The 26,036-nt window shown below is 56.0% G+C and overlaps 5 protein-coding genes across 5 annotated transcripts; 1 reads left to right on the top strand and 4 right to left on the bottom strand.

Moving 5' to 3' along the window:
- Nucleotides 1-456: 456 nt before the first annotated feature.
- Nucleotides 457-7,184, bottom strand: C8A04DRAFT_26404 (uncharacterized protein; the record flags this gene model as incomplete). The annotated part of the gene is made up of 16 exons (XM_062779916.1): nucleotides 457-533; nucleotides 607-1,150; nucleotides 1,209-1,467; nucleotides 1,535-1,680; nucleotides 1,767-2,009; nucleotides 2,070-3,181; nucleotides 3,262-3,631; nucleotides 3,723-4,405; nucleotides 4,493-4,657; nucleotides 4,722-4,914; nucleotides 4,971-5,144; nucleotides 5,209-5,544; nucleotides 5,609-6,028; nucleotides 6,107-6,298; nucleotides 6,374-6,605; nucleotides 6,676-7,184. 16 exons carry the CDS (start codon nucleotides 7,182-7,184, stop codon nucleotides 457-459), a joined length of 5,655 nt encoding a protein of 1,884 aa, XP_062639288.1.
- A 799-nt stretch (nucleotides 7,185-7,983) lies between these two features.
- On the bottom strand, nucleotides 7,984-11,424 carry C8A04DRAFT_10292 (uncharacterized protein; the record flags this gene model as incomplete). The annotated part of the gene is made up of 2 exons (XM_062776525.1): nucleotides 7,984-10,982; nucleotides 11,043-11,424. The coding sequence occupies 2 exons, from the start codon at nucleotides 11,422-11,424 to the stop codon at nucleotides 7,984-7,986; spliced, it is 3,381 nt and encodes a 1,126-aa protein (XP_062639287.1).
- A 621-nt stretch (nucleotides 11,425-12,045) lies between these two features.
- C8A04DRAFT_35479 (uncharacterized protein) lies at nucleotides 12,046-17,454 on the bottom strand (the record flags this gene model as incomplete). Its single annotated transcript, XM_062783186.1, has 10 exons — nucleotides 12,046-12,746; nucleotides 12,898-13,195; nucleotides 13,274-13,573; nucleotides 14,871-15,138; nucleotides 15,205-15,493; nucleotides 16,237-16,442; nucleotides 16,533-16,769; nucleotides 16,847-17,054; nucleotides 17,140-17,302; nucleotides 17,392-17,454. 10 exons carry the CDS (start codon nucleotides 17,452-17,454, stop codon nucleotides 12,046-12,048), a joined length of 2,733 nt encoding a protein of 910 aa, XP_062639286.1.
- Nucleotides 17,455-18,394: 940 nt separating this feature from the next.
- Nucleotides 18,395-23,282, top strand: C8A04DRAFT_10330 (lysophospholipase NTE1; the record flags this gene model as incomplete). The annotated part of the gene is made up of 4 exons (XM_062776540.1): nucleotides 18,395-18,702; nucleotides 18,775-21,443; nucleotides 21,498-21,806; nucleotides 21,910-23,282. The coding sequence occupies 4 exons, from the start codon at nucleotides 18,395-18,397 to the stop codon at nucleotides 23,280-23,282; spliced, it is 4,659 nt and encodes a 1,552-aa protein (XP_062639285.1).
- A 182-nt stretch (nucleotides 23,283-23,464) lies between these two features.
- On the bottom strand, nucleotides 23,465-25,172 carry C8A04DRAFT_35477 (pyridoxal phosphate-dependent transferase; the record flags this gene model as incomplete). Its single annotated transcript, XM_062783185.1, has 3 exons — nucleotides 23,465-24,806; nucleotides 24,867-25,029; nucleotides 25,124-25,172. 3 exons carry the CDS (start codon nucleotides 25,170-25,172, stop codon nucleotides 23,465-23,467), a joined length of 1,554 nt encoding a protein of 517 aa, XP_062639284.1.
- Between the last annotated feature and the right edge of the window lie 864 nt (nucleotides 25,173-26,036).

Below are 26,036 nucleotides of genomic sequence, written 5' to 3'. Positions count from 1 at the left end.
GGACGGGATCCCGTATTTTCTAGCGCGTATGGTCGTATGTGAAATATTCATGCCGCAATAGAGTATTAAAAGCCACCCAATGCGATATCGCTGTGGAACACCTTTTGCCTTGGAGTTTGACGGCAGGAAGATGTTTTGTCTTGAGAGTTGTCTAATTATGTGCAACCCCCAGGGTTGTGCCAGCCCCAGTTAGCTGGACCTCCTTTCCTCAGTGTGTTCGCTTCCAAATATGCCCCTTGATACTCATAGCAATCTAAAATAATTACCTCGGAAGCGTGCATAGTCATCAGTCGTTTTAACCACGATAGCTTAAGCACCTTGATTTTGTTGTCATATTGTTTGAGGCACTGTAATGAATGTTTCCTTTGTTTTGTACCTACCCCGACGGTTACTTGATACTCGTCATGCAACAGTAGGTAGGCTAAGTAGGTAGAGTTTTGTTCCTGGGCCCACAACCTATGCTGTCCTGAAGAGATAAACCACCGAGAGGCCGAGCAGGAGGAACGTCAGGACAATCTCGCGCAGAGAGAATGCTTTTTTCCCCAGATCGTCAGTATCTGTTCACAAACTTCCGGTCATGCCAACTACCAGGCTTAAAATACTTACTCGAAGCCCCCAGATCGTGAACATGACTCTTCATAGCCCGCAGCGAAGCCAAGTCCGCCACACGGAACGGTTTGGATATTGCTTCCTCTAAACCACGATCCAGATGTGAAGGCGGTTGGATTAGAGGCTGCTGGGTAACAGGAGGAGCAACAGGCTTCTGTTCCGCTCCCTTCGTCTTGAAAACTGCTGGGCTACCAAGCAACCGCTGCAAGACCGCGGCATCACTAACATTGATGCACATCTCGGCCCTACTGTCCACCTGCCGCTGGTGGGCCGGGTTCCTCGGATGGTAGACGAGATGGCTGTATTCAGCAGCCAGGTGGAGGGTCACACGGCTGTGTGTGGTGTCCCTTTTGTCGTCATGGCTGACGAGCTCGTGGTCTAGGGTAAGCTGGAAGATGTCTCCATCTGCACCAGTGCTACTGTGTAGCCATCTTTCTGCACCAGAGGTGAAGTTTCCGTGGATTGCGAGGGCGCGGGAACCGACGGTGAGGTTTTGGAGGTGGGAGTAGCGGATTGCTTCGAGGTTGGGTTTGAGGATGGGCTATTGTTGGGGTTGTTAGTCAAATTCGATCAGTTAGACTAGGTCATACCACACGTACTTGGTAATGGACATCCACTTTGTCGTCAAAGTTGAATGCCAGCTGTGGGTGATTGCTGCCTGGGAGATACGCTGTCATTGTGGCCTTCTCAAACCGAGGGAGACCGAGGGCAACACCATAGTTAGGTTCTTCGCATGGGGGATCTCCTGCGCAAGATCGCGTGGACGGTTGGCGGTAGGAATCACCGCCGTCCGCTTCGAAGCGGAAGTCGTCGCCTTTGCACGTGGCTTTGTCGGTTGCTGGGGGAGGTGTTTTGTACCTGGTATTATGTGCCCTAATTAGAAGCGTGGTATAAGTAGGAGGGACTGTGGGGGGTTATCACTTACGACACTGTAAACTCCCCTTTAACGGGTCGATATCCCGGCGCAGGGCCAAAGTTGGACCGCAGGAATCCGCAGAAATCCCCTCCGTGGGCGCTGTTCTGGGATGCTTCGATGGCCTGGACCCTCGCACAGCATCCGCCATCGGTGCACTGTTGGCGTGTAAGCCGTACAATGTTGACGTCAAGGCTGATATCCATAGGCAAACCAAAAGAATAGGAATCCTTACTAAACTTACCTTATTCATAGGAACTTCGTCGCGCTGTGTTCCGGCCGGCGGCGACCCCAACCGCGACATGGCCCACCGTCGCCTCGGGATGTACACGTCGTCATACTCCCACTGGATCTTTTTCCGCGCGCCGGCCGAGTAGGGCGACCATTTCCGCCAGCATTCGGTGTTCTGGCAGAGCTCCGGGTACCTGTTACAGTCGTAGGCGAAGTTGTCGACGTTGGGGTCCTCGGGGAGCATGTATCGCGTGGCCTATGACCGACGTGAGTATGACTGCAATCTTAATTCCTTGATCGAGACAGGAAGACTCACAAGAGACATCCCATCGCAGTCCATCGACTGATACGAGCATGTGCTCAACTGCACCAGCCTCGAGCGAAGGTCGTAATAACCGCCACACTCCATCCAGTTTTCCGCATCCATGTCAACAATCTCATCTCCATCCGTGACCTCCAGCGGAGGAGGAGCCATGTACGGCAGATAGTCCGCGAGCGCCGGCCCTTGCAACATCATCACCCCGGATCCCAAAGTACGGTGAGGCAGCTCGGCAGCAGACCTCAGTGACGCGCACAAATTGGGCCGGTTATCAATGTAAATAACAGGCAAGGAAATGCCGTTCCACGAAAACAGGGTGTAATACCCGCGGTAGTTGCACCCCCCACCACAGTCGAAGCAGCAGGTAAACCAACAGTACCAGCAACAGCAGTTCCAGATCTCATAGTACAACGCCACTCTTCCCCGCAAAAACTCCCCGTTGATCTGAATCGAGTCGCCAAACCCGGCGGCCAGCGGAGACAACGAGTTGACCGTCATACCCCCACCCGCAGGCAGGTACAACGAAGCAAACTCCAGATCCCCTTCCAAACCACCACTGGCGACCAGCACCCGCACGTTAGCACTGATCTGGCCCCCCAGCCCCATCCCCGGGCGGATATACCCCGTGATCTGCCCCGGAATCGGACTAGACAAGTTCTGCGTGACTAGCTCGACACCATACCCGACCTCAAACCACCCCACCAGCTCAACATGTAAATCTACCTCCGCAATAAGCGGAATCCCATAATAATAAGTCGCCTGCACAAACGACCTCGTCTCTCTTACCGTGACAGCTGGGTTACTCGGCAGCTGGATGGTACACGGATCGCCCTGCACAAGCTGAAACACAGTCTGGCTGAACCACTCGATACCAATCAGGTAATAGGGCACCTGCTGTAGGGAGACAGGGTCGAAGAGAAACACCGCAGTCCAGAGGAAGAAGGATAAAGAACCGGAACTGGTCCAGGAGGCATAGGCGCCGGCGGAGGCGATGTCAATGTCCGTGGAGAAGAGCGAGCCGAGGACGAAGGCTTCGGCGTGGAATCCGGCGCCCGTCGCGTCGAAGTCGCTGTCGACTACTACGCCGACTGTTGCGCGGACGTTTTCGCCTGTTGTCCACCTTTTGTCAGAACTGGATACCTTTTTTACTGCGAGATAGATACCTAACGTGGGAACACAGGCGGCTTACCCCCGTATGATCTACTCCAATGCAGCGGCGTAAACAGAGGCGAAGAAACCCCAGGAACGGGATAATCCAACGTCGCCTTTTCCACAAGCGTTATTCGATTCATGCCGATCCTCGCCAGGCGGTAGTCTGCAAGACGGTTGTTGTTATTGTTGCTGTTGGTCATTCGCTTCTGGAAATATCCCTTCAGCCCGCGGAGGTCTGCAGGCGTTCTGCGCACCCGTGGCTGGAAGAGGGCAGTCAACAGAGTCTTGGTGGCTAGGACGGGGTTTTCATGGTGGTCGTGATGTTGTAGAGCCTGTAAGCCGGCGCGTCGTGCCGCTGGCTGGCTATTGTGCAGGCTGTGGTAGACTAAGTGGCCTGTGGCACGTTCCTGGACGTATGTAGTCAGTGGTATAACCGATACTTTCTTCGCAAAGAGATGTTTGATATCAGGGACACGGACTTTGACACCAGGGACATACATTCGGCACGTTTGCAATCGCCCGTACCGCAGCCACGCGCAAAGCAGGGTGATCGTGCTCCGTGAATTTATCCACCTTGTCAATGACATGGGGATGGCGGGTATTCGCCAGTCCGTACAGAGCTGTGAGTAACTTCTCGTGTCTGTCCTCGTCCACAGTTTTGTTATGCAATAGGTGCACGATATGGTGCGGCTCCAGCACAGTTTTTTCGGGGGCATTATCCTCATCCCCTTTCTCTTGCCCATCCCATGGGCACGGCGGCTTCGCAGCAAAACTTCCCAAGGCCGCACTAGCCGCGGCTTCCAGATCATCAGAACCCCCCGCAGGGACTGTGATGTTAGCGATGCTAGCCAAGTCGTACACATAACCCTGCGCAGCGCAGTTCATAGCCACAGACTCTTGGATCGCGGCGATCTTGGCCGTGGTGGAAAAGGTCTGGGCGAGAACCACGTCTTCGAAGGTCTCTAGGACTTGGATGGTCAAGGGGAAGCTTGCGAGCGTGCCCATCAGCACGGAGGCGGTCAAGCCGCCGTCGTTGTTGAGGTCGACATCTTGGGATTGGATGGCGGCGCATATGAGGTTTCTACCTTCCTCGCCTGCGCGGGAGATGTTGCGGCGAAAATCGATTAGGGTGTTGGTGTCGCTGGGGTTTGCGGTGATACTTGATATCCAGCTCAGGATGTCTGTTTGATGATGGATATCCAATGTCAGCGGCAGAATAACGTAAAGCTTCTACGGGCAGAAAAAGGTGTAGTTGGGTAAGTAATTACCGACGTAGGAATTGTTCAGGGGCCAACTCTGCATCCACTGGGGATCATCAAATGACAGCGTAGTGTAACTCGGCAGGAGTCCACCAAGACGGAGTAACAGGGCACTCTGTTCCGGTGTCAAATCGGTCGGAGGGGCGGTCGTGTTCGCAGTGACTTGGGATAATGCTACGTACAGTAAGCCAAGGTTTGGCACAAATATAAAAAGGGGGCAGCAGGTGAGTTAGCAAACCTGTGGTGGGAGGAAACCCAGTTTCGTCAGGCGGGCTCTTGACGGTGGTGAATGGCTCCCAGTCTGTGCCATCGACAGCCCATACTCCAGAGCCTTGGTAGGATAATGTGGTTATATTCACGAGCGGATAGGTGCCGACGAGAGCTCGACCTTGGTACGGGCTGTTGGGAGTCCCGAATTTGTCGAAGCTGATCTGTTCGTTGTTCCACGTTTAGTTCATTCGATGAGCCTCAGGAATGGAAAACTTACATCGAGAGCTCCAATGAAAGGTCCTTCGCCGTTAGGTGAGGGGATCAGACTCGGGGCTCCCCAGGGTGATGCCCCAGATGGAGTCAACTGGATCGTCACGACAGTAGAATTCTGCATGACGATGAAGACACCGTCGTCTGCTCCACCAGCACCGTCGAAATGCCATGGCTCTACCTAAGAACCGGACTGTCAATATGACGACACTTTTCTCAAGACGCAATTAGACGATTGGGCTCACTGATAGCGCCGGCCCTCCAAGATCCACACCCACCCAGTCTAGAAACCCCTCTGCCGGGTTAATCACGGCAGAATATGCTGGTGGGTTCCACACGCTGTAAGTGAAGTTCTGGTCCTCGAGGATTCCAGCCACGACAGGGTTGGGCTGTGTCGGACCAACAGGGGCGAGATGGAGAAACGAGAGGATATCATTCACGTTGGCCGAGCTGGGAAACTGGCTGACGCTTGGTTGTGTATCGCCGTTGGCAAGATACAGGATGTATGGATTTAGTTCGTCCGACAGGAAGAAGCCGTATAGCGTGGACTGGACGGGGATGCTGGGATGGAAGGGCCAGAACTGCGTAATTAATCTGTCAGTTGATCCCGAGCGGTAGATATTCCAGGGCATATAGTTGCCTCACTAGAATGGGCCGAAACCCGTCATTCACACTCCCAGGATCTGTGTAATTCATCCATGTAATCGGGGTTGAAGACGGTGCGTCAGGAGAGGTATCATGCGTCTCCCAGATCGCCCCGAACGTGTCCAGCGCCCACTGTGATCGATACTGGCCTGGCAGCTCCATAGGAGGACCGCCAGCCAGGCCTGAGAATGGCGGAGACGTGTCGACCTCAATCTGCGGTGTACTACCGCCGCTTGCCGACCAAGTGAACCGGCAGACTTGGCCGGTGGGGCTTAGGCCGAGTAATAGTTGTGTGTCCGAATTCGCACTCTGCCCTTGTTGAATGTCGGAGAAGGGGCCGGAGCAAGAGGAGTAGTTGACTAGAGTGGGAATGCCGCCCTGGACCACTTCTAGCGTGCCGTTCTGGCTGAGAGTTGCGTACTGACAGCGTGATTAGCTAAATGCACATATAATGGACTACATGCCCGATCATCAGAGCAGAGCAACGGATGGACTCACCAAACCGCTCGATGCCGCGACCTTATCCACGGTTTCAGCTGCGTCATGAGTGGTGCCCAGCTCGGTAGCGTCACCCCCCGTCATGGCGGAGACACCTCCCGCAGGCGACCAACACACGTTCTTCGTGTCGGCGGCAAGTTCGTCCCCGTTGATACTCTGGGAATCTGCTTGCCAGCATTGCGAGTCCGCGAGCTAAACGACACACAATCGGGTCTACCGGTCAGTGACGAGAGAGAAATACTTGTGAAAGTAATTATTATTGCCCACCTTGCCGATATATCGGTACTGCACCGTAAGGGGGTTACCGAATCGGTCAGTTGTCTCATGTTCGTAGCTCTCTGATCCGTTATAATACGACTGCAGCGTCCGCAGCGAGCTGACGATCAATTTGTGGTAGCCCAGCGGATCTTGCCATTGCGAAGCCGGATCGTACGTGACAGAAGCATTGTAGTATACGTTCTTGAACTCCCCACTCGTGAGGTCCTGTGTGACCCAGACGCTGATCGACATTAGACACCGGACGGGTTTGAATCATCTAAAGAGTAATTCTTTGAGAGGGTGAGCTATACCTTGTCTGGTTATCCACCCCCTCACTTTGCTTGACGCAGTTTTGATCGGTCCCAAATGTATTCCTGACAACACGCAGCCCACCTTCCCCAATCGGATTACCAGCCTCGACCAAACAATCTGGAACAGCAACGTACGCCAGGAAGATCAGGGTACCCGGTTCTGGTGAATCGGCCTGTGTCAAGATGGTCAGGTTCGACGCGACGGCAGCTGAGAACCCGGAGCTATCTGCGTCGGCCATCCCACCGCCTGTTTCAGAGTCATGCTGGTAGTTGTATGAGTAGAGCTCGGAGGTAGTGTTCAGGGTCAAGTTGTACGTGTATGCTTTGCCGGGTTGGAATGCGGGTCGAGAGGGAGGGTCGGTGAGGGAGGCATGTTTGTCGATGGACAGCGGGGCAAAGATGGGCTTTCTCACATGCTGGAATGGGAGAGGGTTTGTGTGCGAGGTGAGAGATAGGGAAACGGCTGCTTGGAGCAGGAGGAGGACGAGAAATGCGGAATGCACGGGCATTTCAAAGGACAGTAATGACTTTACTTGTGGCCTAAGGTGTGATGAAAGGAAATTAGAAATCTCTGATATTTTTAATTATTGTAATACTTCGTGACTAGTTGAGGGGGGAGTAGGTCTTATAGTCGATGTCGAATTCCGCTTGGGAGTGTGTTGGGACGTCATGGATCGGAAAGAGGACCATCACCAACCCCCAGCACAAGAGGGCTAGAACGATCCGGGCGATGGAAGCAACTATTCCCATCTGAAGTATCGCTAACCCATCCGAAGTCTTGTTAGCCCTACCTTATATATGCTATTCTGTGGGGCCGATAAGAACGGGCTAGACGGCGAGCAGAGAGCGATACATCAGACCTTGGATGACATGCCCTCGGTCTCCCATCTTCAAGATCCCACGAAGCACGCTACACTGAGTGGTTTATAATGCTCTATTGCAGCACAATCATTTCACATACGACCATACGCGCTAGAAAATACGGGATCCCGTCCGCTCTCCCCTAGTCAAACTGGCGACGGCCGGATCAGTACTCAGGTCGGTGACGACTGGGGAATCCCCGGTGTTGTATGTTTTTGCCAATAGACGCCAAATAATCGGGCCATTTTTTAGGCATTCCACAAGTCAGGTTATCGCAGCCATTCTCTACTTTGTTGACACGATCGATTCCGTTTCGAGCCCCGGACAACCAGCTCTGAGACCATAAGTGAGAATAAATTTTCCAATTTTTTGGCGAAATCGTAATTACTTTTACAGCGCCTCTTTGATCTGATGTACAGTTCCTTAAACACATCCATGCTTAGTCCATCACCCTCCAACACCAACCGCCTTCTTCCCCAGCTCCTCCATCAGGACCCCCCGCTCTGACCCCCCATACCCGCTATCCACCGGCGACCTATCCTCACTCCCATCCACATCACTCCATCCATCATCCTCCCCCGTCCCTAAACAATCCCGCCATCCTTCATCATCTGTTTCCCCGTACCATTCCCCATTTTCACTACTCCTCCCTTCCTCTTCTGTATGCAGTAATCCCCTATCCTGCCATCCCCTATCTTCGTCTTGCACGTCATAGTCATACCCATACTCATACATCCCGCTTCCCCGCTGCCTGTGCATTTCCATCATCTCCCGCTTCAATTCCCTCTCCCGTTCCCTCTCCCTCTTTCTCTCCTTATTTTCCTCTCCTCCACCCAACCAAGGCACCTCACCGAAATCCACCTCCTCCAACCCGGCCTCCCTCGCAGCCCTCCTCATAATCTCGACCGCAGCCATCTCCAATTTCTTCCCATCCTCCCTTAGTGTCTTCCGCATCTCGATCACCCTTTCCAACCCCTCTTCCACCAGCGCGTGGGCTTGCGCTCGCTCGTCGGGGGTCGCATACCACCTTGCCTCAGATAGCACAATGCGAGCACGCGCGAGGCGCAACGCGCGACGCGTGGCGCGGGCTTCGCGGTAGGGGGAGGTGGGTGCGAGCCCCCGGTCGAGGGTATCGCGGAGTTGGTCGACGTCGGCGAGTTCAGCGTGGGCGAGGAGAAGCAGGCGGAAGTTGGGCAGGTCGAAGCAAGGTGGGCTGCCGTGGGCGTCGGCAGCGGCGCGGGCGTAGAGGATGGCGGCGTGGAAGTGGTGCGCTTGGAGGCAGATTGTGGCTGCGCGGTGGAGGGAGGTTGGGGTGAGGTGTACGCCGGCGTTGTGGTAGGCGGTCAGGGTGTTGCGGGCGACTTCGTCGGTTTCGTGGGGGCGGTGATGTGGGTATTCGGGGTGTGGTGGTGGTTTGAGGTTGGTGAGTTGCTGGGCGATCAGGTGGTTGATCACGGAGGTTGTGTCGTGGCCATGGGCTTGGGCTTTTTGGATGAAGGCGTAGGCGGTTTCGAGGTCGTCAGGTGCGAGTCGGAGCTGGGCTTGGATGGCTAGCTGCAGGGCGTAGGGTGAGAAGGGAACTTTTTTCCGCACGGCGCGGGCGTATAGCGCGAGGGCACGACGTGGCGAGCGATTTAATAGTGCGTGCTTCATGGCGGATACCACCCCCTCTTTCTGGGCGAAGAACGTCCGCGTAGCCAGCCGCCGCTGCGGCGATGCGTTATCCAGCCTCAAGGACAGAACTCGGCCCCTGGCCGGCCTTCCACGGTATCTTGAGTCCGCTAACGCAGCATCGGTCATGACATGGCTAGTATACCCATCCACCCAGTCAGGATTCAACGCCCGTAGCTTGCGGAAGAGCGTGCGCAGGTCCCGGAACGGAAACTTCCACTGCCTGCGACACCGCACCAGAATGGCATTCGTAAACGCCGCGTCGACGGGGAACCCGGACCGGCTGCAGTAGTCGAGCCACTCGATCAGGGACGCGAGATCATGGATCACACCATACTGCTTAGCCATCAGCGTGACGGTGTAGCTGCACAGCGGCACTCCGAGCTCCTCCTTGTACGTCCTCAAAAAGGCCTCCGTCTCCCGCACGCTGTGCGTCTCAGCGAAGGACTTGAGCACCGGCACAAACACCCGGCTGTACCACTTCTCGCGCGATTTCCCGTTCTCGCTCATGGCCTCAAAGTCCGCACGGACAGCTGCCCAATCGCCACAGACAGCGTGGAACCGGGCAATAACCCCCAGCAGCCGCACGTCAGAGGCAAGCGCCGGGTTCTGTGCGACGGCCATGTCGAAGTACGCCTCGGCCTTGACATCGTCGCCCGACTCGAGCGCCAGCTCCACCATGACGCGGTACACATTGTCCCAGCGGTACACAGCGTCCTGCAGGCCGGGAATTTGCAGCTTCTCAAACATGGCCTCGACTTCTTTAAACTTGCGGTGCTTCCTCCAGCGCAGTACTAGCAGCTTCATCACCCACGTCGGGTTCATCTTGGTGGTCCCGAGCCCGGCGCAGATCTCTTGGATTTTCTCCAACACCTTGGGAATCCTGCGGTCGCCGCTGGACTCGAGACTGTCGACGACCAGGTCGCCGATGGCGTGTATAGACTCTTCGGTTGGGCCCGACTGGATGAAGGTTGTCAGGAAGTGGTCGATGACAAACGAGTACTGCTCCTTCTTGTGGAGATTCGTGAGAAACCACGACGCAAACTCGTTCCAGTTCCCGTCCGCAACCAGAATACACCGCCGGTAGACAGCAAACACCCGCTTGAGCTCGTCAGACGCAAAGCACGCCTCGAGCAGCCGACGCCCGACCCGGGACGCCTCTGCATTCGCCCCTTCCAGCCGTGTGGTGAGCTTGGGAATAAACAAGTTAACAGCGCGATCCACATTCGCCGCACATAACTCGGGAAGATCCTGGTTGACCGCGTTCCTATCCAATAACGTCTCAATCAACAGAAACGGCTCAAAGTTGAGATAATCACTCTCCTGTAACGCCCCCCCGCAACTCAGCCGGTACAGCAGCTCCGCAGCCTCGTCCAGTCGTCCCTCCTCCCGACACGTCCGGCACAGCCGCGCGGTCGCTTCCATCCACCGCGCATCTAGGTTTCCTGGCGCGAGTCCATGCGCTATGGCTTCTAACACCACACGGTTGGCAGTGGTGAGTCGTAATGGTTCTCGGGAGTTGCAGGCGTCGTGGATCCGCGTGACGATATCGCTGGGGGCGGGGAACGAGTGGGCTTTGATGACGTCCAAGTTGGCCAATACCCAGCTCGGTACGGGCGTTTGAGGTGGGGGAATCGGTGGTGGTGGGTGATTCGATGGTGATGGTGGTGGTATTGGCGGTTTCCTGGGTGGTACCGGTTCTGGTGGGCTGTTGTTGGTGGGTGGTATCTCCGTCGCGTTCTCAGACGCATCCGTAACATTCAACGTCCTGCCCTCTGTATGAAGCTGTGTAGCCACAACAGGCACCTCAACAAGAGCCATCTTCCCCCCCACACTCCTCACCTTCCCGTCCCCCTCCCCCTCTTCAAACCACCACCCCCTCTCCCCCTTACCCTCCCCACCAAACCTAACAACCCCATCCTCCCTATCCCCCCAGCCCCCATACCTCGCCCCCTCAAGCCCCAAACTCCCCCTCCCCTCCCAAAACGTCTGCTCCTCCTCCACCGCGGCCAGAGCTACACCCCCGGCTCCAGCGCGGTATCCCTTCGCACTCTTGATGCGCTCCCCATTCTCAATCGCCCGCACGGCCTTATTGATTCTCCGCCTGCGGTCTTCTGCGATGAGGGCAAGCGTGCAGGAGGTGCCGACTACCAGGCCGCGGAGTGCGGTGAGGGCAACTTTTTTGGAGGTTGGGGCGGGGAGGGAGGAGGGGGGCATGCTGCTCGTTGTTGTCGTGGGGGGGTGTTGGTGGTGGTGGGTGTTTCCATTTCGTTAGCGCATTTCGAGGTAGTAGCCGGGGATGTGTGGGGATCGTGTCGTCGTGTTAGTGTAGAGGAGTCTTTCAGGGGTGCGGAAATATTCGGTCTCGGGGCTGTGGCCGTGGTTGAGGTGTTACCGAGCGATTGAGGTGGTCGTGTGTTGTTGATTTTAGTTCGGGGAAGCTTCGGTTAAGTGCTCTCTCCCTTCCTGATACATTTTCCAGGTGGAAAAGCAACCCCACATCAAGCTGCCCGTGGCGTCGGTTTGATACATGCACATGGACAACCCCCGGGAAATGCATCACAAAATCGGATAGATACATATCCCACCCCCAAACAGAAACAGAGACGTGATCGGAGAATGAAGATTGTGTCGTACATCTACACGTCTAGCTCTAGCCTATTTTCTATCCCAACCTGCACCAAACGCCTCCCCATATGTGCCTGCCTCCCCAGCCCGTCCAGACCCCGCTATAGAACACTGCAAAAATCGTACAACATGGCTTGTCTATATATACATTATACCCCGCCCCGCCATTTTTTCCGAAAAAATAACAAGAAAGTCATCCGCCGGCTCACGCTATACAAGGTCTCGCCGCTCCATCGGCATGAACATGTCCAACCGGCGCAAGATCGCTTGGTACAGGAATAACATGCACCCGCTCTGGATGGCCGCCCACCCTGCTCGTGGGCCGACGCCTCGGAACCAGCCCCCAATGCCCTCACTCTTGTAAATCAGCCGCAGTCCGGTGATCATTGATGATGTTTGAAGCGTAACGGCGCCAGGTTTTGGAGTGTGCGTCGACGGGGAGGACGTTGATATCAACCGCTTCTGCAGCTTGGCTGCTTCGGACGAGCTCGTTGATTTGGTGTGTCCGTCCTTGGTCGTTGCGGTATTTGGTGGTTCAGTGGCGGTTGGTGTTGGTGTTGGTGCTAAGCTAGTGTTGGTGGTGATGGTCCGAGGATCAATCTGGGTCTGAAGTCTTGTCTTGACCACATCCAGGGGGCACGTCATGCTACCGGCTAAACCGCCGGCTGCCGCGCCCGTTAGGAGTTCCAGTTGCCACCCAACATCGCGCCCACCCACCCACTGTTGCGCCCAGCTGAGGTTCTGCTCGTAAAACATAAACTGGAGCGCTGAAAACGGCAGGTCGCGCCATAGTGTTGCGCCATAGCCGTGGAAAAGCGCGGATATGCCTTCAGTCCGCACAATCGTCCTCACCGCATCGGTCATGCCCCGGTAGTTATACCCCGAGTTGAAGTGCGGGTTGTTGTATCGCCCTTGCAGTTGCATCCTTGTCTTGACCACCTCGGACGGGACGTAAACGGTAGAAGCTGCGAAGTCGCCGACAAAGCCTAACCCACTACCCGTTAGAGCAAACGCAACCCCCAATCCTTTCAACCCCACCGGTACAGGGCCACCCGAACTCACCAGCGAGCAAGTACGCAAGATGCGGCTGCACACCATAATCCAGCATCTGCCGCTTGCTGTATTCATAGCTGCCAAAGAAGAAGCACGTGGCCGGGAACGAGCCGGCCAGCGCAGGGGCCCAGCCGCCGTACAACCCCCGACGCAACCCTTCCTGCCGAAAGATCTTGACGTACGACGACCCGAGAGATGTGTATTTCGGCGGTATGTGTGGATCCCCCTGCTGCCGGGTCTTGACTGTGTCGAGGGAGTGCATCAGCATGTCGCCGGTGGACCCGCCCAATCCGCCGGCAAGGGTGCACTATAGGAACAAGAACGATTTTAGCATTGTTGCGGTTGTAACAGAAATGAAGGGTTTGAATATTCCGGGTAGACATACGTGCAGGTAGGGCGGGCGCGTATCCTCGGCTTCTCCATCTTGTGGTTTCATAGTATGCTGCTGAGCGCGGGGCTGTTCGGTTTCGACGAGGGGGGCATGCGATAGGGTGTACGCAAAATCCACATGTCGGCCGGCGAGATCCGGAACGGGGACAGCAGCGACTGGGGCGCCGGTACGAGCGTCAGTGCCGGTACTAGTGCCGGTTCTGGCGCTGAGACGGTTCGGGGATGACGAGGACAGCGGGGAGGATTCGGGCGCGGAGGGCGAGGGCGAGCCGGTCGACGGGGAATCTTGGGCCGTCTGGAAGCCAAGCACCATCGCCCCAGGCGGGAAAGGGGAGAAAAGGATATGCGCCGGGTTGGCTGGGGCGGAGAATGCGTCTCCTGCCGTTCTTCGAATTTTGGGTGTCACGGACTACGAAAGTTGGCCCGGCATCCCGCAAATGCAAATAAATTCCAAAGTTCAAATCTCTGGGCGGCGTTTTCCGGTCCGATGTGTTTTTCGCAGCGGTGGGTCCGTGCGCGGTTTTGCGCCTGCCAGCAATAACCCTGGACCCCCCATCTAACCCTGACAAGAACTTGTTCATCCCACGTATCCAGGAAGCAATAAGAGAGGAGTTTTATAGATAGGTAGCTTACCGTAAGCTATCGACAGGCCCTTCCGAAAGTACGTTATACTGATGAGTATTTCACTTTCTCAGTTGAAATTCCGCTCAATTCTGCATCAATGGCTCTACATCTTTTTGCCTTCAAGTCGGGTCTGGGCCAGCACTATGAACATAAATAAATCATTGGCCCCTACCGCTCCTTCCACAATTCCCGACCTGTCACTTGTACCTGCTCTGCTGGTCTATCTAGGTAGGTGAGGTTCCTCCGTGGTAGGTAGACTTCGCGGTGTCTCCAAACCATCACACTTACTCTCCGCTCGGCATTTTGATCCCAGGTTCCTCAGTCTCTTGGTTGGTCCTGGACTCGTTGTAGGAGCCGCCCAAGACCCCCTCCTCCTCCAACCACTTCTTGATCCAGTCTAGTGGGCCGGGAACGAACCAGACAAAATAGATAATCATAACAATGATGCCTATCACTCCAACAGCTAGCAAGGAAAAACTGTTAGCTGCGTTCAGGGACGCCAATCCACGCAAGAAGCTGGAATCACAGGCTCAGTCATTCGGCCCGGGGCAGTATCCAACTAGGTACACAGCTCAACCACTACACCACGACGCAGTGTAGTGGTTGTTGCCAGCTTGACCGCGCAGCGAGCTTAAATACTACTCCTGCCCTCCAGCCTCCGCGGCCGGAGATTCTGACCACATCACATAACAGGCAGGGTTCTTCAATCCTAAATTTCTACGCCTACTTACCCGACTGCAATCCAACGAGGCTCAGGATTCTTCTTTTATTCACTCCCACGCCGAACCCTATCTTTACCCATATGTGGCACTCGACATCATCTACAAATTGATACCAAGTATTTCCACCCAGGCCGTAATTAATTCCCCGACCAGTCGCCCCAGCTAGCAACATCTCCTTTCCCCTCCCAAAATACAAGCAAACATGAGAACACCCAGCACCCCCACAACCTACGCCGCCCGATTTACCCCCCCACGCAAAGGATGTTCCCACCACTTCACCCGCCCCGCCCTCTCCCACGGCGACAAAATATACGCCACCTTCCCCGTGACCAGCCTTGCCGACACAGGACCGTAATAGTTACTATCCTGGCTGCGCTCACCGTCCCCTTCCACCCACAGATGCCCCTCCGGCACGACGGCGTGCTCGTACGGATAGGGTGGTTTGGTGCGGACTATGTCGCCCGGTAGCCCGACGATGCGTTTGACTGTTGTGGTGGTGGGGGTGTAGGGGTTTCTGCGGTGGGATGTTAGTGAATGTTTGATGTTACGCTGATGGGAAGTGAGTGAGGGTGTTAATTACCGGAACGTAACGACCATGCCCCTCTGCAGGTCCTCCTGCGCGTACAGCTTCCACACCAGACACAGATCCCGCTTGAGTGATTCGTTGTAATGTGGGTTTAGGAAAGGGTACATGGACGGTCCACGGATGAAGGTGAGTTCGGCGACGTAGGCGTTGAGCCAGATGAGTGGCGGGATCCAGGTCGCGTAGCGGATTAGGTAGTGGGTGACTTGGCGAAGGAATGGGAATGGCTTGTTTCCTTTGCTGGCGGTAGATCCCCATGAGGCCCAGCGGGCCGCCATTTTTTCCCCTTGTTGTTTTTGGGGGGAGTTTCCGGGGGGTTGTGAAGTTGCGTGAGGTTGTGGATGGTGAGACGGTTTATTGCAAGTGGTGGGACGAAAGTGGGTAATGGAGGGATGATCCGCACCGATTGATGCATATACCCGGCAACGTGTTGTAAGATGGAAAAGCTACAACAGCCGCAAGTACCGTTTCAATAATTTTTACGGGGAAGTACTTTCGAGAAAGACATTTATGAGAATGTATGGATCTAAAAATAAGATAAAAGGGATACCATACGGGATACTGAGCGGCACTACAAAACGAAAGATCTGTACCGCGAAGATGAGATCTCAGAGCACGTCTTCGTCGGGCATTGTTTCCTTGGCATTCGCTTTTCTTTACCGTTGCGGCCCTATGATAGATAGATACCTTGTTCTACCGTGTCTGACCTGACTTTTGATCCCGAAGACGCCAGTCGTACCAATGGTCATGAAGAAGCACCCACCCCGCTTTCCTACCCTTCTCCCTTTGCCGTCCCAGTGTAACTAAACTAACCGAACCGACACACACGGAGTCCTTTCCTCCTCTACTCCTCGCGGGGGTATACCTGAACCGAGCGAGGCGAAAGAAAAAAAGCTCAACTACCAGTCAACCTCGTGAGGCGTTCTGTCAGACGCAAGTCTCCAATGACTGCCGTCTCTCCACCCCTATCCCTAGTCGACCTCGTCTTCTAGACCGTCTCCGGGATGTTATCGTCGCTCTCGCTGACACTCTCGTCGCCGCTGACTTCGGCGTTCTCGCGCTCGCGCTTCTCCATAAGCGCCTGGAGCTCGGCGTCGTCCGACTCGGTGACCGCCTTGGGCGCCATCTTGACGACGAGGTTACCGCCAGCCGCCTCGATGCTTGTTTTCACGTCAACAATCGCCTCCTCAAGCCGCGCGATACCGGCGTTCTTGTCGAGACAGGTGTTGGTCAGGCTGTGTGAGGGGGCCGTTGAGTTAGCATTTTGAGACCAAAACCACATTTTGAAATGGAAGAATGAGAGGGGAAATAGATGAGGGCCTTACACATAGAGAGGGGGGGAAACCAAGCGGCACTTGACTTGGGTCTCGGCGGTGTTACGGGCCTCGGCGGTGCGCAGAGCAGTCTTGATGGCGTCGATGCCCTCGTAGCTGAAGCAGGTGACCTCGATGTCGGCACGGACCTTTGTGGGCTGGGGAGTGAGCTTCTTGCCGATGTAGGACTTGAGCTCGTCGGCATCGGCATCGGTAGGGAACTGGACATCGGCCCAAACGTCGGGGTTGCTGGAAAGTATGAGATTCAGCAAAGTGGAACCAGCGCGAGCAAGAATGACAGCAGTGTCATTACAGGGAGGACGTACGTTATTGAGAGCTTGAAGGCATCAAGCGAGTGGCCATACTTCTTGTTGAGCGGCCACCCTATTGTCTCGTAAAGCTTCTCGATTGGGGTCTGGGTCTTCTCGGCCACGTGCCTCATGATGGAGTGGACAATTTTGCTCTTGTTGTAGCGTTCCTCGCAGCGGATAATGTCTTCGGGGGACACACGGCGCTTGGAAAGATCAATGTAACCTGTTGGTTCCCATATTTAGCATCCGAGTACCAGCGGCACGCGCACCACGAAGGGGTGAAGGAGGGTTGGATCGGCAGGTCCCACCTTTCTCCTTGTCGACACGCAAGACAACGACAACCTCGTTGCGCCCAACACGGATAAGTTTCTGAATACTTCTAATACGACGTCTCGAAAGTTCGGAAAGCAGAATCATGCCATCGATGTTATCGTACTCGAGGAGCTTCACATAAGCACCCATATCGGCGATCTATCGAGCATTGAAGGGTTAGCGCACGCGGGGCACGAGACGCGGGGGCGGGGTGGTTGAATTAGGTTCCTGACCTGTTTTACGTTGACCATCACGAAGGAGTCAATCTCGGGATATTTCTCCTCGTAAAATCGGCAGTTGGAGAGCGACATCTTAACGAATGGGTGCCGTTCCCAGGCGGGGCAACGTGGGAAGTGAGGGTGTGTAGTTTCGTGATTTTGAGATCGGGCAGATGCGCTGCGCGGGGTCGTTAAGACTTGTATCAAAACGAGACAAGGATGGAATAGGACTAGGTTTGTCTCGGCGGCCGGGAGGAAAAAGGTACGGCGGGTCGAGCTCGCTCGGTGGGATCGGAAAATGGCGTGTAATTTTGTTTCGAATGCGGGAAACAGGTCGAGGTTGAGCTCAAAGAACAGTCATCGGGCCCGCAGTATTTTCAGAAGGCCGCCGAAATTCCTTGTGGCGTGCGCGGGCAAAATGAAAGTGGGATGTGGCTGGTGCTTGCAGTTTTTGGCGGGGTGCAGGAGCGAGGTTCGAGTGTGGGGGCACTCAGGTGTGGCACCCCTGTCAGGCCTCGAGTGGCCGAAAGCCAATGTGACTAGGATGCCCCACCACATGCCAGAATCCAACGTTCACCGACGTCAGCAGGCGCGCTGCAGCAGGCCCCGGCTTTCGCGTTCGGTTCTTCTTTTCACGGATGCGCTCGGCATTCTAGGCCAATTCTCGGCCCCATCTCACCTAAAGATTGGTCTTTAAGACAAGAGCGAAGGTGGTCAGGCGCGCATTTGAGGCTGGGAACCTAAATTCATCACCACACGGCCTTTTCACGGATTCTTGTCGGCTCGAAGCTCTTTGCTCAGACCCTCACGCACTGCAACTAAAATCTCGATTCATGAAACAGCCTCGGGACATCCAGGAACCGACAGGCCAACATCAGACTGTCCACTTCCAGACAGCCTCCCGTTTCTTTATCTTGCGGTGCTGTCCCATACCCTAAATTCCATCCGGCAAAAAGAAAAAGATCAAAACTTCACAGATCGACATAAGTTCGATGGGATTGATCAAGGCCGCCGAAACAGAGACTCCGTGGTGATGGATGTGGTAAACTCCACCGCCCTTGCGGCCGCGTCCGCGGCTGCGACGGCGGTGACAACGGCCGTTGGGGCCGGCGATAGACATCCCAACCCGCTCTCATCAGCCGTTGCAGTAGCGAGCGATGTTGCTAATGCCCATAGCTCGTCGTCGTGGCTCGGGATGTTTGCCAGGCTGGTGCTGTGGATTCTGCAGTTCGTCTCGATGGTTCTGTACTATTCTATCAAGCTGGCCACCATCTCGGTGCCGACCTTGTTGTACACGCTTTTCTCGACCAGCTTGACGGTGACGATGAATGCTACTACTTTGTAGGTTGGCCCTGGCACTAGAATACCAGCGCCTATGTGTTGGATTAAGTTACGAGACTAACACCACACTAGGATGCTCATTGTGGCCGCCATGATTGGGGTGATCAGTTGGGTGGTGAGATACCGCTATCTCAACATGTACTCGCGGCTGCCGCCTGAGCCTCAACGCAAGGAGCCGGACGTCGATCTCTTCCCGGATACGCACGATGAAGGCATCAAGTCCGGGTTGTCCAACTACTTTGACGAGTTTCTCAGCGCCATCAAGATTTTTGGTTATCTGGAACGGCCAGTCTTCCACGAACTGACCCGCAGCATGCAGACAAGGAAGCTGATCGCCGGCGAGACGTTCAACCTGGAGGAGGAGAAGGGGTTCTGTCTTGTTGTTGATGGGCTAGTGGAGATCTTTGTCAAATCGTCCAACTACAACCGCCGCTACGCTCACACGCACAGCCCTTATGCCGACCCGACCAGTGAAACCCTGTCGAGCGATGATGAACACCCCACCCCTGGCCAGCAACGGTACCAGCTGTTAACCGAAGTCCGGAACGGCGCGCCCATGTCGTCGTTGTTTTCCATCATGTCGCTCTTCACGGAAGACGTTCCGCTGCGCCATGCAGAGGAAGACAGCTCCGAGCCGGGCACGGTTGTTGATCCGGGCATGTTCCCCCATTATCCGGCGAGTGCCGACTTTCGCAAGTCCCACGTCCGGCTGAACTCGACCCCAAACACACCCCAGCCGGGCGGGTCAGCCAGAACGTCTGCGGAGAACCTGTCGGACCAGCTTGGCCGGGATCTGCCCCGTGTTCCTCCTATTTCTCTTGATGGGCACGATTATTCGAAGCCTCAACGGCCTGCACCCAAACGAAGCAGCACGACGTCCGCCCATCCAGATATCATCGCCAGAGCCACGGTGGACACGACGATCGCCATCATCCCGGCTAGTGCATTCCGACGGCTGATCAAGGTCTACCCCAAGGCCACGGCACATATTGTTCACGTTATTCTGTCCCGATTCCAGCGGGTCACGCTCGCCACAGCATACAGCTACCTCGGCCTCACGGGCGAAGTACTGCACATCGAACGACAGATGCTCAAGTACACGACGCAACAGCTCCCCAACCACCTCCGGGGAGACGCGCTCGACAGACTCAAGGAGAAGTTTAAGCGGGAGAGGGAGAGGATCGGGGAGGAGGACGTCAGCAAGGGGATCGCGTTGCACAATGCGCACGCCGGACGACGACGACGGTCTACCGCGACGCTCCGGAAGGAGGCTGCACTGCAGTCCATTTCCAAGCAGCGCCATCTGTCCATGACCAGCCCATCCCTAGGCGTCCCTAGCGCTGGGGACCTAGTAACACATCTACAACAATCCAGAGGGCCCGGTGGCACCGGCAACGGGGGTAGCAGCATCCCCAGCAACAACCGGGCGCAGACGGTAGCATTCACAGACGGGCCGTCGCCCCACCTTGACGTGCAGCAGGATGCCAGCTCCCCGCTAGCGCAGCGCTCGTTCAACCCCTTCGCGACGCCGATGAACGCGCATATCGCTCTGGACAAGCGGGACACGCTGGACGAGGACAACCTGTTCCGGGAGTCGATATTGGCGTGCATGTTCCGGGCCGTGGGACTGACGAGTAACGGAATTGGCGGCTCGAATCGGGATTCCGACTCCAACCAGGCGTCGCCGCGGCTTATCTCGCTCGAACAGCGACGGCAGAAAGCGCTGTATACCACCGGCCACAATATCCCCACCCACGCCTTTGGATTCATGGATGCGCTGGACGGATCGGCAGATGGCGACACCGAGTCGCTCACGTCTGCGGGGTTATCGGTACCGCCGTCGCCGAACCCGCATCTGCTGGCGCAGGACATGCGGGACGACATGGAAATAGTGTTTTTCCCCAAGGGATCTGTCCTGGTTGAGCAAGGCGAGCGGAACCCAGGGCTGTATTATGTCATTGATGGGTTCTTGGACATTTGCACGCAAGAAGAGGCATCGTCGGATAACATGGTGCGGGCCACGGGCAGCGGGAGGACGTCGTTGCATGCTATGGACAATGCGGAGTCGCTGTGTTCGCCGTTTCGGTCAGCCAAGGGGAGTAACGACGGCCCTGCTGCTACTTCTAAAGACGACAAGACATCCAAGGCGAATCGACGGCGGAGCGTGGCGCTCATCAAACCGGGCGGGTTGGCTGGTTATGTCGGGACTATCTCGTCGTATCGCTCATTCATCGAGGTCGTGGCCAAGACGGATGTGTACGTTGGGTTTCTGCCACTGTCGTCGATCGAACGCATCGTGGACCGGTACCCGATTGTACTCCTAACCATGGCCAAGCGACTGACCAACCTGCTCCCGAGGCTGATCTTACACATCGACTTCGCGCTCGAGTGGCTGCAGGTCAACGCAGGCCAAGTGATCTTCCACGAAGGGGACGAAAGCGAAGCCATCTACATCGTTCTCAACGGCCGACTGCGGCTGGTAGAAGACCGTAAGGACGGCGGGGGGATGAACGTGAAGGCTGAGTTTGGCCAGGGCGAGAGCATTGGCGAGTTAGAAGTGCTCACGGAGACATCGCGGTCGGGCACGTTGCACGCGATTCGCGAGACGGAACTCGTCAAGTTTCCACGCACGCTGTTCAACAGCCTGGCCCAAGAGCACCCGAATATCACAATCAAGATCTCCAAGATCATTGCGTCGCGCATGCGGGCGCTAATCGATGACCCGTCGGCGGTGCTCGGCGGTTTGAGCAAGGACGGGGGTACAAGTTCATTCTCCAACTTGGGTTCAAACCTAGGCTCGGGCTCCAGCTTAAGCGCAACCTCGGGCACGGGGCGGAGCTCGATCAACAAGAGCGCAACCACACTCAACCTGCGCACGGTAGCGGTGTTGCCTGTGTCGGCGGGCGTGCCGGTGGTTGAGTTTGGGAATCGGTTGCTGAACGCGTTGACGGAAGTGGGTGCGCCCAACGGGGCGACGTCGCTTAATAGCTCGGCTGTGTTGAATCACCTCGGCCGGCACGCGTTCAGCCGCATGGGCAAGCTTAAGCTGTCGCAGTATTTGGCGGATCTGGAGGAGAAGTATGGGTTGGTGATTTACGTTGCGGGTGAGTTTCTTTTACTCTCTTGTTTGTTTACTCAGTGATGTGTCCCTACTTGCTCAACGGAGCTGGGATACCGAGATACCGAGCAGCCCAGACTAACATTGAGTTACAGACACCAACGTCAACGCACCGTGGACGCAGACCTGCATCGCGCAGGCGGACTGCGTGCTACTAGTCGGTCTAGCAGACGGATCCCCTGAGATGGGCGAGTACGAGCGCTTCATGCTGGGCACCAAGTCGACGGCGCGCAAGATCCTCGTCATGGTGCATCAAGAGCGATACTCGGCTCCCGGCCTCACGCGCAAGTGGCTCAAGAACCGCGTTTGGATCAACGGCGGACACTTCCACGTGCAGATGACTTACAGCCCCAACGCCGTGCCCATCCACCGCCCAGCCAAACCAGGCGGACCAACGCTACGCGAGCGTGTGCAGATCCTGCAGGCCGAGATCCAAAAGTACACTTCCCGAAAAGTCCGCCACAACAGCCCGTTCTACTCCCCCGACGCACCTTTCAAGGGCGACTTCCACCGCCTAGCTCGGCGTCTCTGCGGCAAGTCTGTCGGGTTGGTGCTTGGTGGTGGCGGCGCGCGGGGTCTTGCGCAGATTGGTATTATTAGAGCAATGCAGGAGGCCGGGATCCCGATCGACATCGTCGGCGGCACCTCTATCGGTGCCTTCGTCGGCGCGCTCTACGCCCGCCACGCCGACTTTGTCCCCATCGTCAACTCCGCCAAGAAATTCTCCGGCCGCATGGCTAGCATGTGGCGCTTCGCCCTCGACCTAACCTACCCCTCGGCCTCCTACACAACAGGCCACGAATTCAACCGCGGCATCTTCAAAGCCTTCGGCAACACCCAAATCGAAGACTTCTGGCTCGAATACTACTGCAACACGACCAACATCTCACAATCCCGGGCCGAGTTCCACACCAGCGGCTACGCCTGGCGATACGTACGCGCCTCCATGTCCCTGGCCGGCTTACTCCCCCCACTCTGCGACGAAGGCAGCATGCTCCTTGACGGCGGCTACGTCGACAACCTCACAGTCTCCCACATGAAATCCCTCGGCTCCGACCTCATCTTCGCCATCGACGTCGGCGCGCTCGACGACAACACCCCGCAATCTTTTGGCGATTCCCTCTCCGGCATGTGGGCTTTTTTCAACCGGTGGAACCCTTTCTCCTCGGTCCCCAACCCGCCCACGCTGGCGGAGATCCAAGCCAGGTTGGCGTATGTCAGCAGCGTGGATGCGCTGGAACGCGCCAAGAGTATGCCGGGGTGTGTGTATATGCGTCCGCCGATTGATGAGTATGGGACGTTGGACTTTGGGAAGTTTATGGAGATTTACGGGGTGGGGTATAAGTATGGGCAGGAGTTTTTGGCGCAGTTGAGGGAGAGGGGGGTGTTGCCTGTGGGGGAGGAGATGGCGGGGAAGAAGGCGCTGAGGAGGACGATGGCGCCCAGAAGGGCGAGTATTTAGGTACAGAGTTAGCATTGGAGTTAGGGGAGCATAGCATTTGTGGTGTTGGGAGTTGAGTTGTTTGTAGAGGTCTATGAACTGCTGTAATTACCATGGTATAGTACACGCAATTCTTACCAACAACGTCTATATAAGGTGGGAAACATACAATACCGACGTTATGGAATACATACCGGTAATTATCAGTTCCGAGCTTCCTTGAGCACCCCCTCAGCCACCTCGGTCAAGGTCTGGACAGCCGCTTCAATGTGCTCCTTCTCGGTCGTCCGCACCGCCGTCATCAGCCGGATGGCAAACCGCCCGTCCAACTGCGTGCTGGTCAGCCAGATCTTGCCCGTCGCGTTGGCCCGGTCGTACAGCGCCCGCGTCAGAGCATTCCTCTCCTCCAGCGACGTCTCTCCCTTCGGGTCCGCCAAGCGGAAAACGGTCAGCGCAAACTTCGGCCCTGCCACAATCTCAAACAGATCCGACCGTTTCGCTAGCGCCGTAGCAAAGTCCTCGCCCAGCGCGATCGTCCGCCGGATGTACGCCTGCAGCCCCTGAATCCCGTACGACCGCATCACAAACCAGATCTTGAGACTCCTGAACCGCCGGCCCAGCGGGATCTGCCACTCGCGGTAATCCGTCACCAACCCGCCATCTGACGCCGTGTTGCCATACACCGCCTGGTTAACGCTCAGCGCCTGCACCAACCAACTCCGGTCCCGCACAAAGAAGCAGCTGGCATCGAAATTAACCAGCAGCCACTTGTGCATGTTCATATCAAAACTGTGAAACCGCTCCACCAGCTCAATCCTCGTCGCCCGCTGCACCTCCTCACACACCAACGCCGCTCCCGCATACGCCGCGTCCACATGCACCCACACCTCCCCCGGCTCTCCCGGCCGCGGGATCCCACCATTCTTATCCCCATCCTCCTCCAACGCAGCACTAATCCCCGCAAAGTCATCCACCGAGCAAACATCCGTCGTCCCCAACGTAGCAGCCAAAAAGAACGGTTCCAGCCCATCCGCCTTACACTTCGCCAACGCGTCCACCAACCCCTCCCTTGTCAACGCATACCCATCCTCCGCGCGTACCGGAATCGCCCGAAACCGACATCCCAAAATCAACGCCGCCTTCTTCGCGCTCGAATGCGTCAACGTCGTCGCCAACGCCACCATCTTCGACCTCTTCCTCATCTCCCTCTCCTCTTTCACCTCCTCCGCTTCCCCTGCCACTGCTTCCACCGCAAGCGTTTCCCGGAGGTACTTATCCCGCGCCGCGACCATAGCCGTCAAAATAGCTTCGCTCGCAGACCCCTGGATGACGCCGCCGCCGCGGGTCGGGCCGGTGGCGAGGAAGCATTGGGGGAGACCGAGGGCGCGGGCGAGCCAGTCAAGGACGATAGTTTCCAGCTCGGTTACGGCGGGGGAACAGATCCAGTTGAAGTAGGCGCCGGAGAGTGCCGCGGAGTAGAGTTCGCCCAGGAGGGAGGGGTAGGAGGTGGCGCAGGGGAAGAAGGCGTGGAAGCCGGGGTGGTTCCTGGAGGGGTATGTTAGATGATGTTGTGGGTGGGATGGGGGTACCGAGGGGGAAAATTACCAGTGGGTGATACCCGGCATGATCTGGCCTTCCATATCCCGGTGAATAGTGGCCCATGTCTCGCCCGTTTGCGGCGCCTCGCTGGGCAGTAGCTTGCGCAGGTAGCCGGGCTCGACTGTTGAGACCACATTGCGGTCGCCGAGGTTTTCGAAGTAGGTGATGACTGAAAGCATTGTTAGTGAGTGGACAAAAAATAAGCGATAAATTGTGCCTGTTTCCCGGGTGAATATTTATTTTTATATATTTTCTGTACTCACTATCATCAATCGTGGCGTTGGCCGCCTCCCGGAATTCTTTCGAGTCCATCTTTGGTTGCTACGTCGATGTCCGTTTCGGTAACAGTAAACAATGCGAGTCAAACAATGCCCAGCAACAGAAAGTCCTTCTCTCAGAGAATGCGGGGTGGGATCTACTATGTAGGTATAAATTCACCCGCAGAAGCCGAGCTAGCCGAACCCACGCCCTGTTGCAGACAACTAGACACAGGAAAAACTCCGGCTGGTTCTTGAAACTGCGTTGTGGGTTCTCAAAAAGGGGGTGCCATCGGGCCGGTGGTTGTGGGGCTGACTAAGGGGCTCGAACCGCTCTTTCAAACCCTAACCCTGAATGTATTTGGTTCGTCTGAATCGAGGAAAGTTACCTAAAATATTTCTCGAGTTGGGATAAAAGGGCATGACTTCGGCAGCAGGTTTGCCGAATCTCCGAGATTGCTGTGTTAGCCTTGCGAGAAAGTATACCGGACCGTGGTTTGACGTGGACCTTTGGACCGCTATCTTGTATGTTCCACGCGCAGAGGGGAAGATTCTCCTGAAGCGAGCTACCTCCGTTGAATAAGCATTGCTCCTTTAGTATTCTTGAAGATGCGTGAATTTTACGCGCTTGCTCGTGCCATGGTATAGAATCCAAGGCATACCAACGCACGCTTTCTACCATCAAACATTCTCACCCTCGATGCACCCCTCTGACCCCCAGCCATATTCCATATCCCACGCCTAGATGCCGACTAGCATGCCGCGCTACCTTTCTCTTGTCACCGCTTCAATTCAATCTTCCCGTTGTCCAAAGCTCCCAGAGGATGGCTTGCTCAACTGATTTATTTGCTCTTCTTGTTCGCAGCGGTCTACATCCCGGTTAGCAATTCGTCCCCCGACGAATCTCTCACTTGCCTAT

The sequence above is a fragment of the Dichotomopilus funicola genome (assembly GCF_033296635.1).
Source record: "Dichotomopilus funicola strain CBS 141.50 unplaced genomic scaffold C8A04scaffold_12, whole genome shotgun sequence".
NCBI classification, from domain to species: domain Eukaryota; kingdom Fungi; phylum Ascomycota; class Sordariomycetes; order Sordariales; family Chaetomiaceae; genus Dichotomopilus; species Dichotomopilus funicola.
The sequence above is the reverse complement of the archived record's forward strand: the minus strand, read 5'-3'. Positions and strand labels throughout refer to the sequence as shown.